The sequence below is a fragment of the Caretta caretta genome, chromosome 1 (assembly GCF_965140235.1).
Source record: "Caretta caretta isolate rCarCar2 chromosome 1, rCarCar1.hap1, whole genome shotgun sequence".
NCBI lineage: Eukaryota > Metazoa > Chordata > Testudines > Cheloniidae > Caretta > Caretta caretta.
Window position 1 is genome coordinate 32,462,764 of NC_134206.1, and position 14,648 is coordinate 32,477,411.

Here is a 14,648-nt window from a genome sequence, read left to right on the forward strand (position 1 = left end):
GGAACAAGCCGCGAACCAAGTTTGGGAACCCCTGGTCTAAGTGAACAGACAAACAATGGAAAAGAATGAAAGCTATCACATAATTAGGGCTTCCAGGTTAAGTGTAAGAGGATAAAATTACCCCATAGCCATTTTTCAGTTTATTAATAAAAAATAAACATGATAGTTGCCAATTTTATATATTTCGTAACTTTTTTCAGCTTTCCTTTTGGATTATTCCCTTAACTGGCGTGGCTAGATGATCAGAGGGGATTGCTGAAATGACTAAGCTATCCATTTGTGCACATAACTAGTCTATATAATCATGTTCCTAAGACTGTTACCTTTGTCTTCTCCCAAGTTTTGCCAGATTGTTTTACTTCCAGTTGTTGCATCTTGTCTGAAATTAGATTGTAAACTCTAAATTTCAGGGAAAACAAATACCAGGAATCCTATGTATGCAGCATGAGTACTTTTTATTTGTTTTAAATTGACAAATATAATTAAGTTTTAATTATTTATGATGATGCTTCATAATACATTGGGAAATGTTTTGTAGTATACTTTATAAAAGCAAAGAAGCGTTACCTGCACTGTACGGTTAAACCTTGTACAGTAAAACCTTCATTGACCACTGTGATGAAACGGTTAAACCTTCATTGACCACTGTGATGAAACCACTGGGTTTTTATCAGGTTTGTAGATTAGCAAAGTGAGATTTACTGAAGTAGTACTGTCGCTCCCAACTTTCTTTAAATACTATATATGAAAAGAGACACATTTGAATATTTATGTTTGACATTTCAGATCCAGAATGCCAATGATGTGTTAATAGCACCACTGGAAAAGTTTCGTAAAGAACAAATAGGTGCAGCGAAAGTAAGGAACCGATTCTTATTTATTTTATATTTGCTTGATGTTCACTCTATGTTGATTGTTAGATTACAGACATTTTAAAGTAATGATACCATTGTTCTCAGTGTATGTGTGTATTGATAAATTGGACTTTAGTTCTTTGCTTCAGAGGAGTGGAACATTTTAGAAAGCACATTTTAAGGTTCTGGATATATTGCATACCTTAGGCACTAACGGAACCTTTTCTTTTGTAGCAAATCTGCCATATCCTTTAGTTGACTTTATTTTCTGGTATTTAGGTTTAATTCAATCCCATATGAAAAGCCAAAAAGTAACTGAGAAATAATTGCAGACACTTATTTTTGACAAGCCCAGAGTCATTCTAATGTACATTGTGAACATTTCCAATGATCCTATCCTAGCAGCTGAAGAAGCAGCGAAAGCAGGAACCTTGAGAGAACTTTTTACAGTTTTGTCCGTCCTATATTCATTGGCTGTTTGCTCCAGTCCTCTCTCTCCCCCTCCATCACAGTCTCTTCACCTCACCACACCTGCCACGTTTACCCTCTTCTCTCCTACTTCATTTCCCTTTTCTTTCCATTTATCTTAATCCTTCCTACGTAAATCCAATATCACACCCCCTCTTACAAGTATGGAAATAATGTGATGTTTGCTGCCATCACATTGTTCACTCTGCTTGTGTGTTAGATCCCTGCCTCACCTTGTGTCTATCATGTCTAGTTAGATAGCAAGCTCTTTGGGGGTAGGGACTGTTTCCTATGGTGTTTTTTACAAGGCTTAGCACAATGCGGCCCCATTCTTGGTTGTCCCTTAAGCACTGCCATAATAAACATGAGTAATAATAATTTTGTGCATTTGGGACTCTGTAAAAACTTAAACAATTGATAAACAAAACTGATGAAAGAAAGGGGAAATGAAAAAAGAATGTTGGCTATAACCCACTTCATCAGATGCATGGAGTGGAAAATACAGTAAGCAGGTATAAATATACAGCACGTGAAAAGATGGAAGTTGCCTTACCAAGTGTGGGGGGAGGGGAGTCAGTGCTAACGAGGCCAATTCAATTAGGGTAGATGTGGCCCATTCCCAACAGTTGACAAGAAGGGGTGAATATCAACATCTGTTTCAGATTTGGGAATGATTTATACCGTCAAGTCAGCGGTGCAGCTATGGGTACCCGCATGGCCCCACAGTATGCCAGCATTTTTATGGCTGACTTAGAACAATGCTTCCTCAGATCTCGTCCCCTAGCGCCCCTACTCTACTTGCACTACATTGATGACATCTTCATCATCTGGACCCATGGAAAGGAGGCCCTTGAGGAATTCCATCTGGATTTCAACAATTTCCACCCCACCATGAACCTCAGCCTGGACCAGTCCACAAAAGAAATCCACTTCCTGGACACTACAGTACAAATAAGCGATGGTCACATAAACACCGCCCTATACCGGAAACCTATTGACCACTATACTTACTTACATGCCTCCAGCTTTCATCCAGACCACATCACACGATCCATTGTCTACAGCAAAGCCCTAAGATACAACCACATTTGCTCCAATCCTTCAGACAGAGACAAACAACTACAGGATCTCTATCAGGAGTTCTTAAAACTACAATACCTACCTGGGAAAGTGAAGAAACAGCTTGACAGAGCCAGAAGGGTACCCAGAAGTCACCTACTACAGGACAGGCCCAGCAAAGAAAGTAACAGAACGCCACTAGCCATCACCTACAGCCCCCAAATAAAACCTCTCCAGTGCATCATCAAGGATCTACAACCTATCCTGAAGGACGATCCCTCACTCTCACAGACCTTGGGAGACAGGCTAGTCCTCGCTTACAGACAGCCCGCCAACCTGAAGCAAATACTCACCAGCAACTACACACCACACAACAGAAACACTAACCCAGGAACCAAACCCTGGAACAAACCCCCTTGCCAACTCTATTCAAGGGACACCATCATAGGACCCAACCACATCAGCCACACTATCAAGGGCTCATTCACTTGCACATCTACCAGTGTGATATATGCCATCATGTGCCAGCAATGCTCCTCTGCCATGCACACTGGCCAAACCAGACAGTCTCTACGCAAAAGAATAAATGGACACAAATCGGACATCAAGAACTGTAATATTCAAAAACCAGTAGGAGAGCACTTCAATCTCCCTTGACCCTCAATAACAGAATTAAAAGTTGCCATTCTTCAATAAAAAAACTTACAAATAAACTTCAAAGAGAAATTGCAGAACTGAAATTAATTTGCAAACTTTACATCATCAAATTAGGCCTGAATAAAGACTGGGAGTGGCTGGGTCACTACAAAAAATAATTTTCGCTCTGTTGATACTCACAGCTTCTTGTCAACTGCTTGGAATGGGCCACATCCACCTTGATTAAATTGGCCTCATTAGCACTACAAAAAGTAAATTTCCCTCTGTTGTCGTTCACCCCTTGTTGTCAACCCTAATTGAACTGGCCTTGTTAGCACTGACCCCCCACTTAGTAAAGCAATTCCCATCTTTTCATGTGCTGTATATTTATACCTGCTTGCTGTATTTTCCACTCCATGCATCTGATGAAATGGTTTATAGCCCACAAAAGCTTATGCCCAAATAAATGTGTTAGTCTCTAAGGTGCCACAAGGACTTCTCGTTGTTTTTGCTGATGCAGACTAACACGGCTACCCCTCTGAAACAAAAAAGAATGTTTTTTAAATGGGTGGAGAAACAGTCAGATGAACTGACTCACCTCCAACTCCTTACACAGAGGTCTGTGTCTCCTCTGGGCGCAGCAGAGGTGGAGAATGGCAAAGCAGCTGGTTGTGGCTCCCTCATTCTAAGAACAGCCACGGTCTTGTTCAATCCTTGGTATAGTTTAGAACTACCTTGGGGCTATTCTAAACTGTGCTCTGGATGTAGTGGTCCCAAAGGGGCACTGCAGATTCTCAGAGCTCAGTGTGCTTTGGCCATGTCTCCTTCTGTCTCCACACCCCTCTGGGCTGCAGTGTCCAGATATTTCTTCCATATGGAGAATCTCTAGTCAGTGGTTTAAGACAGCTATACAGTTAGCAGAGCGGCACAAAGGACTGTACAAGGCTCAGTATTGAGCCCAGGGAACCTGGGAGCACATTCAGAAAAGGAGTTTCCTAGGTGTAGTCTCTCAATCTAGAAAGCCCTATTTCCAGCTCAATGTAGAATTCTTAAGGTACACAGAACTCTGCAGATTAGTTGCCTTGGAGAGTCTTAAAGGGTACAATAAGGGTAAGGGTACAATAAGTCTTAAAGGGTACTTTAAGTTGCCTTGGAGAGTCTTAAAGGGTACAATAAGTCTTAAAGGGTACTTTAATAAGGTGCATGATTCTGGTACCAGCCAGTGCTAGAAGAGGGCCTCCTCCCTGATTGAACTAACCTCGTTATCCCTAGCCTGATTCTTGCTTGCATATTTATACCTGCCTCTGGAAATTTCCAGTACATGCATCTGACAAAGTGGGTATTCACCCACGAAAGCTTATGCTCCAATACATCTGTTAGTCTATAAGGTGCCACAGGACCCTTTGCCTTGAGTACATGTACTGCTTCTGAGATATTGTACCCTTGATTTAAAACTTTGCTGATAGATTATCTGGGAAATCTTTCAATTTTTAATATTGCTTTGGTTTGAAGAAACCATTCTAGTTTTGTTTAGTTCTTGTATAAAGAGCATAATGTGGTGGGCCTATAAAATAAGTAATACTGCCTGCACTCTTTCTGCATCAGAGCAGATTCACAGAAGGAGAAAATATATATGGTAAGAGGAAAAATGGAGAATGTAAGTGATATTTGAGTGTTTTCTGTACTACTCCTGTGAGTGTGTAGCAGGGAGATGGAGAACCCTCTGTACAGGAACTAAACACACATTTCGAGCAAATTCCTGCTGTGGACTTGTGGTCAGACTTCTGTGAACAAAGAAGATGTTTTCTTCCCTCATGTTTGATATTTTTTGTGTGTACAGTTGCATGCTTTCCTCACCACACCCATGTCCTGCTATGTAGATGCAGAACATGGGAATTTGTTTTTAACTATGCTGCAAATAAATAGAGTTTAATGCCATCTGAGAATGCTTTCTCTTTTTTTAGCAGTTTTCATTCCTACATACATTGAAAGTTGTTTGATTCTTTGGATTGCTATTTAATTTTGTAATAACATAGCTTTAGGGATGTGATTGCCTTTTCTGTAGAGACTCACTGTGTTGTTGACAGGCGTTCTGTCTGGAGAAGCTAAACAAGACTCTATCCAGAGATCATTAACATGGCTTCTTAGTCAGGATGCTGAGGTCATTATAGAGCAATGTGCAGCACTCCCTGTCCCCTTTAGATATATGCAATCAGTGAGTCTCTAGACAGTTAATACTTCTGTGTTTGGAGATAGCTCACTCCCGGTTGCTGTTGCCATTAACAATAACACCAAACACTTTGTATAGGGCTCTACCTGGGCAGAGCACTTTACAAATATTAATTAATTCTAACAGCATCCCTGTTGGATAGGCATTTGTCCCCATTTCATAACTGGGGGGAAAGGGACATGCAGAGGTCAAGAGACTTGTCCAAGCCACACAACAACTTAGTGGCTGAGTTAGGACTGGAACCCAGATCTTCCAACTCAGTCCTGTGTCTATTCCATTAGACCTCGTTACCTCTCTTTTGGACCATTAGGTTCCTGGGTTGACACCTGTTAGGTTCAGCCACCAGACAGGAGCTCTACTAGTTGGTTGTTTTAGAAAACTCTAAAATAAATATATTTGTGTTTTCTTCTTCTGCTTTGCCTGAGGTCAACTGTCAGCTTCAGCGCTGGGATATTCAGACCACCCACATAGTCTAGAGTATGATTGGGTATGATATGAGGTGGATCTGTCAAATGAAATAGTTTCAAAGGGCATTGAGATGAATGAGAGCAGCACAAAGAGATGACAATTAATTACACTTAATGTTCTTAAAAAAAAAAAAAAAAAAGCCTGAAAATCTCTAACAAGAATGGTAAATCTGTGAAGTACAATAGGAATGGGTTAGTAATAAAGGTATGCAAAACTGAGGCTATGTTGACACTACAAATTACTTTGGTATAATTTACATCACTCAGGGGTGTGAATAATCCCCACCCCCAAGCAACGTAAGTTATACCAACCTAAGCACCACTGTGGACAGTGCTGTGTCAGTGATAGAGCTTCTCCTGCCAACATAGCTACCGCCTCTCATGAGGCAGGACTTATTAAGCCAAAGGAAGAGCTCTCTCCCATCAGTTTAGCGCATCTTCACCAGAATCTGCAGTGTAGACATAGCCTGAGGGGTATTACAGTGCCAGAGATGGTATGAACATTTACCTCAATCTCTGTTCACCTGGCTTCAGCTTTGACCAAACCAAATGCTTAATAATTGGTCAAAACTGCGAGTTTCTTAAAAAACTCTTTAGTTAACACAGGTTTGCATGAAGATTTGTGAACCTTTGGCTGAATGTGGAGTGATCTCTGCATATGTAACAAACTGGAAACCCGGTTTGGACTTTTGTAACAAAAGTTTCACAGCACTCTAAGGATGTCTGTACACAGGGATTTCATTAATATTGACATCTTCACTGGGCCCACAAACTCTCTGGATAGTAGTAAAGGTGCCAAAGACGCAAATCTCACCACCTTCTGTTCCAACAGGGAAGGTGCATTTCTTTGAACTTGCTTTTTTCTAACATAAACTCACAGCAGCATGTACATTTAAAAAGATCAAAATCCTAACAAACCAAAACAGCCCTACCAAAGAACACAATAAACTGCACACACAGTTCTACCCCTGAAGAGAAGATGGGAGAGAAAACAAATCACAGACGACAGATGTTAGTCACATTGCGAATGCACTACTGCAAATTGCTCAGATACTACGGTGATGTGTGTATAAGAACCTATCTAGAATAGAACAAAAAAACACAATATATTTAGAGGTGATTTTTGTCTGATTTTTTGGGGGTGTGGGAGAAATTAGGCATTTCAGGCAAATTCAGGCATTTCAGGCATTTCAGAGTAGCATTTCATTCAGGCATTTCATTTCATTCAGGCATTTCAGAGTAGCAGCTGTGTTAGTCTGTATTCACAAAAAGAAAAGGAGTACTAGTGGCACCTTAGAGACTAACAAATTTATCTGAGCATAAGCTTTCGTGAGCTACAGCTCACTTCATCGGATGCATTCAGTGGAAAAGACAGTGAGGAGATTTATATACACACAGAACATGAAAAAATGGGTGTTATCATACACATTGTAAGGAGAGTGATCACTTAAGATGAGCTATTACCAGCAGGAGAGCGGGGGAAAGGAAGGGGAGAAAATCAAGGTGGGCCATTGCCAGCAGTTAACAGGCACGTCTGAGGAGCAGTGGGGGGTGGGAAGTAAACATGGGGAAATAGTTTTATTTTCTGTAATGACACATCCACTCCCAGTCTCTATTCAAGCCTAGGTTAATTGTATCCAGTTTGCAAATTAATTCCAATTCAGCAGTCTCTCGTTGGAGCCTGTTTTGAAGTCTTTTTGTTGTAATATTGCGACCTTTAGGAGAGATTGCAGTGTTCTCTGACTGGTTTATGAATGTTATAATTCTTGACATCTGATTTGTGTCCATTTATTCTTTTACGTAGAGACTGTCCAGTTTGACTAATGTACATGGCAGAGGGGCATTGCTGGCACATGATGGCATATATCACACTGGTAGATTTGCAGGTGAACGAGCCTCTGATAGTGTGGCTGATGTGATTAGGCCCTGTGATGGTGTCCCCTGAATAGATATGTGGACACAGTTGGCAATGGGCTTCATTGCAAGGATAGGTTCCTGGGTTACTGGTTCTGTTGTGTGGTGTGTAGTTGCTGGTGAGTATTTGTTTCAGGTTGGGGGGCTGTCTGTAAGCAAGGACTGGCCTGTTTCCCAAGATTTGTGAGAGTGATGGGTCGTCCTTCAGGATAGGTTGTAGATCCTTGATGATGCGTTGGAGAGGTTTTAGTTGGGGGCTGAAGGTGATGGCTAGTGGCGTTCTGTTATTATCTTTGTTGGGCCTGTCCTGTAGTAGGTGACTTCTGGGTACTCTTCTGGCTCTGTCAATTTGTTTCTTCACTTCAGCAGATGGGTACTGTAGTTGTAAGAATGCTTGATAGAGATCTTGTAGGTGTTTGTCTCTGTCTGAGGGGTTGGAGCAAATGTGGTTGTATCGCAGAGCTTGGCTGTAGATGATGGATCGTGTGGTGTGGTCTGGGTGAAAGCTGGAGGCATGTAGGTAGGAATAGCGGTCAGTAGGTTTTCGGTATAGGGTGGTGTTTATGTGGCCATCGCTTATTAGCACCGTAGTGTCCAGGAAGTGGATCACTTGTGTGGACTGGTCCAGGCTGAGGTTGATGGTGGGATAGAAATTGTTGAAATCATGGCAGAATTCCTTCTTTTCCATGGGTCCAGATGATCAAGATGTCATCGATATAGCGCAAGTAGAGTAGGGGCATTAGGGGACGAGAGCTGAGGAAGTGTTGTTCTAAGTCAGCCATAAAAATGTTGGCATACTGTGGGCCATGCGGGTACCCATAGCAGTGCCGCTGGTTTGAAGGTATACATTGTCCTCAAATGTGAAATAGTTATGGGCGAGGACAAAGTCACAAAGTTCAGCCACCAGGTTTTCCGTGACATTATCAGGGATAGTGTTCCCGACGGCTTGTAGTCCATCTTTGTGTGGAATGTTGGTGTAGAGGGCTTCTACATCCATAGTGGCCAGGATGGTGTTTTCAGGAAGATCACCGATGGATTGTAGTTTCCTCAGGAAGTCAGTGGTGTCTCGAAGATAGCTGGGAGTGCTTGTGGTGTAGGGCCTGAGGAGGGAGTCTACATAGCAAGACAATCCTGCTGTCAGGGTGCCAATGCCTGAGATGCCCAGGATTTCCAGGTTTATGGATCTTGGGTAGCAGATAGAATGCCCCAGGCCGGGGTTCCAAAGGTGTGTCTGTGCAGATTTGTTCTTGTGCTTTTTCAGGGAGTTTCTTGAGCAAATGCTGTAGTTTCTTTTGGTAACCCTCAGTGGGATCAGAGGGTAATGACTTGTAGAAAGTGGTGTTGGAGAGCTGCCTTAGCAGCCTCTTGTTCATATTCCGATCTATTCATGATGACGACAGCACCTCGTTTGTCAGCCTTTTTGATTGTGATGTCAGAGTTGTTTCTGAGGCTGTGGATGGCATTGTGCTCTGCACGGCTGAGGTTATGGGGCAAGTGATGCTGCTTTTCCACAATTTCAGCCCGTGCTCATCGGCGGAAGCACTCTGTGTAGAAGTCCAGTCTGCTGTTTTGACCCTCAGGAGGAGTCCACCTAGAATCCTTCTTTTTGTAGTGTTGGTAGGGAGGTCTCTGTGGATTAGTATGTTGTTCAGAGGTGTGTTGGAAATATTCCTTGAGTCAGAAACGTCGAAAATAGGATTCTAGGTCATCACAGAACTGTATCATGTTCGTGGGGGTGGAGGGGCAGAAGGAGAGGCCCCGAGATAGGACAGATTCTTCTGCTGGGCTAAGAGTTGGATAGATTGACAATATTGCTGGGTGGATTAAGGGAATCATTGCTGTGGCCTCTTGTGGCATGTAGTAGTTTAGATAGTTCAGTGTCCTTTTTGTTTTGTAGAGAAGCAAAGTGTGTGTTATAAATGGCTTGTCTAGTTTTTGTAAAGTCCAGCCACGAGGAAGTTTGTGTGGAAGGTTGGTTTTTTATGAGAGTATCCAGTTTTGAGAGCTCATTCTTGATCTTTCCCTGTTTGCTGTAGAGGATGTTGATCAAGTGGTTCCTCAGTTTCTTTGAGAGCATGTGGCACAAGCTGTCAGCATAGTCTGTATGGTATGTAGATTGTAATGGATTTTTTACCTTCAGTCCTTTTGGTACAATGTCCAACTGTTTGCATTTGGAAAGGAAGATGATGTCTGCCTGTATCTGTATGAGTTTTTTTCAGTCTTTGTGACCACAATTACCTGGTTTGTGCTCCTATATTCTTTTAAAAACATGTTCTAAATATTGTATCATTTTTTTTTCTTTATCAGACCCTTTTAATTTTAATTGTTTTACTCCTGTTAAGTTTAAAGTATGAACCTTGTTGAAGTAGCACCTTACATCAGATGTGAGCATTATTAGTGTGTGTACATGTCAGTATGAGCTGTCAGCTTTTGTCAGAATTCAGTGGAGAAGGAAAGGATGTGAGGAAGAGTTTTGAGTATTTCAGTTTCTTCTTTTTCTTTCTTTTTAATTACTGGATTTACTGCAGTGGGAGCTGCATGTATATCTTAAAGCAGATATAGGTTCACAGAGTTAAAAATAAGGGTTAGGAAGAGGCTTTCCGATAGAATTGTGATAATGCAATTCCACAAATCAGAAAGATTATTGAGGATAAACAGTACCCAATATACAGTATAATGCTGTACATCTGTATTTTATATTCAGTGTCGCCATCAATCCAGTGAGTAAAGTTCCAGTGGTTTTTGTATATCACAAGAATCTCTAATAATAAAGAATAATCCTTTGTAAGTGCTGAAAAAATATGCAGGTACCCAATCAAAAACTGTCCCCACAAATCTTGGAAATAAAATATTAGTGTTTGTAACCAAACCAACGGTACACAATCTACATCCCTTACTGCCCTTCTTGATTATTTATATTACTTGCTCTTCTGTTTTTATTGCACATATTTCAGTTCTTCCTTTTCTGTGCACACTCAGTTTAAAGAAAACGGAGATCTCTCCAGAGACTACAGAAATCTAGCCTTGCATTAGGTAGCCTGATGATTTACTCCATCTGAGTTGAAAAAATGACCTCTGTAATTATTGTATAAATCATAGGAAAAGTGGAGTGAGCTAACTGGGAAAAAATTTCAGGAACGAAGCAACTTACCTTATTTGGTAAATGTGGTTTGCTGGTCCCCAGCTGGTAACATTGGTGAGATCATTGTGTGATGTGTTGTGTGCGCTAAGGCCAAACTCTCATGTTTTCTTTTTATCTATCAAGTACAGTATTTAGCAATATTTGTTCAAATGTTCATTGACTTTTACTACAGACTAAATTAGATCAAAGAGAAAAGAAGCAAACTTAGATTTTTTTAAGAGTTTAAAAAACAGTGTCATTTCCCTTTATAAAATGTCATGTTTCAGAAAATTGTTATTTCTTCTGTCTCAAGGGAATTTCTGTTGTTGTTTTTACTTTAATTCATTCTTAGCTATAAGTATTCCTTTTAACTTGGAAAACAAATTCATGTTCACTGCTGGGATTAATTTACCCCAGCTATATTTCAGAGCGGCTCACTTAGTCTAGCCACAGAAGTTACAGTGTAGTTTGTAACTGTCACATTTGTATTGCCCAACAATGTAACACTCATAAAACAAAATGAAACTATAGCTTTTACAGTTACATTATGCAGAAGTTATTAGAGTTTCTTGGCGAGTCACCCTACAGCAGCTGGAAATCCACTATGATTCCGTAAAGGAAGCTAACTTAGTTTAGTTTTAGGATATTCGGTGCAAATGCTAATTGTTTTTTAATTGCAGTAAACAGAAAGACTCCTTAATGTTAGAGAAATGGGCAGAGTGAATGTGTCATGGTAAGCTGGTATCTGAGCAGAGTCAACATTGGGCCTTGTATGTCCACATGGTCACCAGTTTTGAAACCCTTTAAGTATCAGTGAATCTGAGCTGTCGTGTAATAAAACAAAAGTACATGTCAAGTTATTTTAATTGTAAGGCTGTAAGCAATCGCCAGTTGTTTTAAGCTGGCCATGGCCTGTCCCCAAAGCCAGGTCACTGTGGGACTTTTTAAGCTTTTTCTCTTGCCCCAATTCGTGCTCAATATGAGGTTGAGGGGACAGAAGTTGGACTTCTGTGAGCTCCCCTTTATGGCCAAGTGGCTGCTGCCTCTTGACCTTGTTCCTATGCTGGCCTGATATTGTGGGCAGTGGAAGCAATAGAGCAGTGCAATGGAGGAGACAGCTCACCTGGCAGCTGGCACAAAGGAAGAATAAGCCCTTCAACACCAGCATCTTCCCTCTGCTAGGAGAAGAGACTACACAGAGGGAGAGAAGAGGGCTCCATCCACTCTCCCCACCATTCAATAACAGCAGCTCCCCTGGTTATTTGTGGAGAGGCGGGAGCATGAAGGTGGGGAACTCTTTCAGAAGGAGGAGCAAGGAGGTGAATACTGGAGAGGGAGGTGTGAATCTCAGGGGCTAGGAGGAGGGAAGGTACATGGGGTTCCCAGGTAAGTGGAGAGAAGAAAGAAGGAATCTAGGGATGGTAATGGTGATGAGAAAAGAAGAAGACAAGAGAAAGCTGGGTGTGGGCTAAGAAGAAGGAATGGGATACAGGGCAAAAGGGAAAGAGACCATGTGGGTAAAAGCATGGGGGAATGGTCAGAACAGAAGAGGGGGGAATGAGACAGAAAGAATAAGCAGGAATGAGACACTCCTTCTCTTAGTATAAACATTTTATTTTCAGAAATAGCTTAACCAACCTTTTGATTCTTGTTTCTGTTTTTAATTAAACAAAGTTGTTTCTTCATCTAAAAGTGCCCCAGTGCCAAGGTCCAGCCTGGAATCCAGAGCAAAATTTTATTGTTGGCTTGCAACTGACCCATAACCATAGCACCATGATGGTGACACAGGAATATGTCATCTTTGTCTTTGCTCAGAGTTAGAGAGGTTAAGATGATTTCTGAAGTTAGAAAGAATTGGCTTGGCTTTATATTTTTGTTCAATTTCTTGTAAATTGATTTAGTCTGTGTTTTATGTAAAGTGTCTACATTGCCAGCTATGAGTTGGTGCATATTAATAAAATATCCCCTTAATATTATCATCATCATCTGGGACAGCTTGCTAAATTCACCTTGAAAATATTATTTTTCATCTATTGTATTTAATTATTTGAGTGACTCCTAATAGACCTATGGTAAATGCAGCTTCCCTATAAACTGGGTATTGCACCACTTTTATAATGCTAGAAAGCACGTAATTGTGGTCTGCTGCTGAACAAAGGCTGCACAGACACCAGAGGGTTACATGGGAGAACAGAACCACTTCGTTGTAAACATTTTGGCTTTAAAAAGGCACCTTTTGATCTGAGCCTTAGTACAGCAAGTAGAATGTAAAGCTCCAGCAGCTTTGACAGACTGAGGGAAGGGGGGGAAAAAGTTCAGCTGGGCCATCTTTTAAGTTGTTGCTTTTCCATAAAAATAAATAAATGACTAGGTGACACAGGTGAAGAACTTAGCATGTTAAGGGCAGCCATTCCTGATTCCAGCTCCATTTCCAGCACTACCATCCCACTGCACTTCTGTTCAGCAGTGTGTGGCCACCTGCTCACAGCTGAGTCTGAGTAATTTTCAGGTTAATTTGGCTGGATGAGTCAGACACTGAATTCATAAGGTTGAGGATGGGAGGTAGTTCTTTTCACCATTATTTACAAGACCAACAAAAAAGAGTTTATGGGGGAATGGGATTATATTAGTTTTCTAATCAGATATTACTATTCAGGGGTCCAAAATATTAGAATCTCTAATCTGAATAATGTGTTAATCCCTCATTTCTAGTGCATTTCCTTGTCATCTTGTTTGTTGGGTTGTTGGGTTTTCTTTTTTTTTCCATGTTAGGGATCTGTGAATTTGTTCAGGCAAAACAAGAAACTTACCCTAAAGGATCTCTGCTTATTACAGACTTCTCATGGGATCCAATCATTTTACCAAAACAACTCTAGCAATGTTCCCTCTAATTTTTCACAGGCTGTGTGCGCAAACAATTTCTTCTGTGCAAATTTTTGTGCTTCTGTGCAAATATTTGTGCACGCGGTGTTTCGCTGTGTGCGGGGGGTTTGGGATCTGTGTGCGCGCGCACAGCTTAGAGGGAACAGTGAACTCTAGTAACAAGGGAATTTATGCACAGAAATAACACCGAAAGAGCAAAATAGCTGTCCTCAAAACCAGCAGAAGGCTGGAAATATGTACTTAAGGACCATGAATAGTTGAGGCATGTGGCATATCTTTTCTGGTACCTAAAGCAATCATCATTTTTAATTCAAAATTTGCCAACAATTACTACATGTCACTAGATACATTTCTGAGGTAAGTTTTATCCTGTCCAAAATCATCGTAAAATACTGAGGTACAGTAACTAATATATCTCTGTAGTAATTGCATGCAAGTCCTGGCTCTTTAATGGGGAACATGGAATCCACAAGTAGAATCGCCTTAGCAATTTTCTTAATAAAGCATATTATAAATAGGTAATGTGTAATATAATTGTGCCAGTTACAGGAGGTCAAAATGTCTAAGTATCACATTTTTAAATGAAAAAGGACCTTTTTTCACAAAAAGAAAAATTATTTTTTTCTGATGCTGACTGCAACTAGAGGAAAACTGCTTCCTCTAGAAAGACCTCTAGAAGAAAAGTCATTTTTGAATGCTGGGCTTCAGGGTTTTAGTCCTGTCCCTTTTTATAATAATATTAATAACGACAAAAGATTATTGAAACATTTAAGCGATTTGTGAAAAAAGTTGGAGAAAAAATATTTTTTGTGAAATTTATTATGATGAAGAACTTTGAAATGAAGTTTTTCTCACTTTTTTTCAATTTTTTTCAGAAAAATATCTACATATTGATGGGAAATGTCACTTTTTAACTTGCCCTTCCCTTTATTTGCACTGGAAAAAAGGGGATAGGAGTAGGAAGGGTGTGTGTGTTCCCCCCTATTTTTCTCCTTTTTATCCCTCCTTTTTTCCAA

General features: G+C 40.7%; 1 protein-coding gene across 4 annotated transcripts in view; it reads left to right on the top strand.

Annotated features, from left to right (window-relative positions):
• Positions 1-14,648, top strand: part of ARHGAP42 (Rho GTPase activating protein 42) — a 295,871-nt gene that overhangs the window by 162,535 nt on the left and 118,688 nt on the right. For 3 of the 4 annotated variants that reach the window (XM_048843617.2, XM_075126907.1, XM_048843632.2), the window contains exon 4: positions 787-858. The exons of the other annotated variant lie outside the window; for it this stretch is intronic. In XM_048843617.2, the coding sequence (XP_048699574.2) occupies positions 787-858 (72 nt within the window). The remainder of the gene's footprint in view (positions 1-786; positions 859-14,648) is intronic. 4 annotated transcript variants of the gene reach the window in all.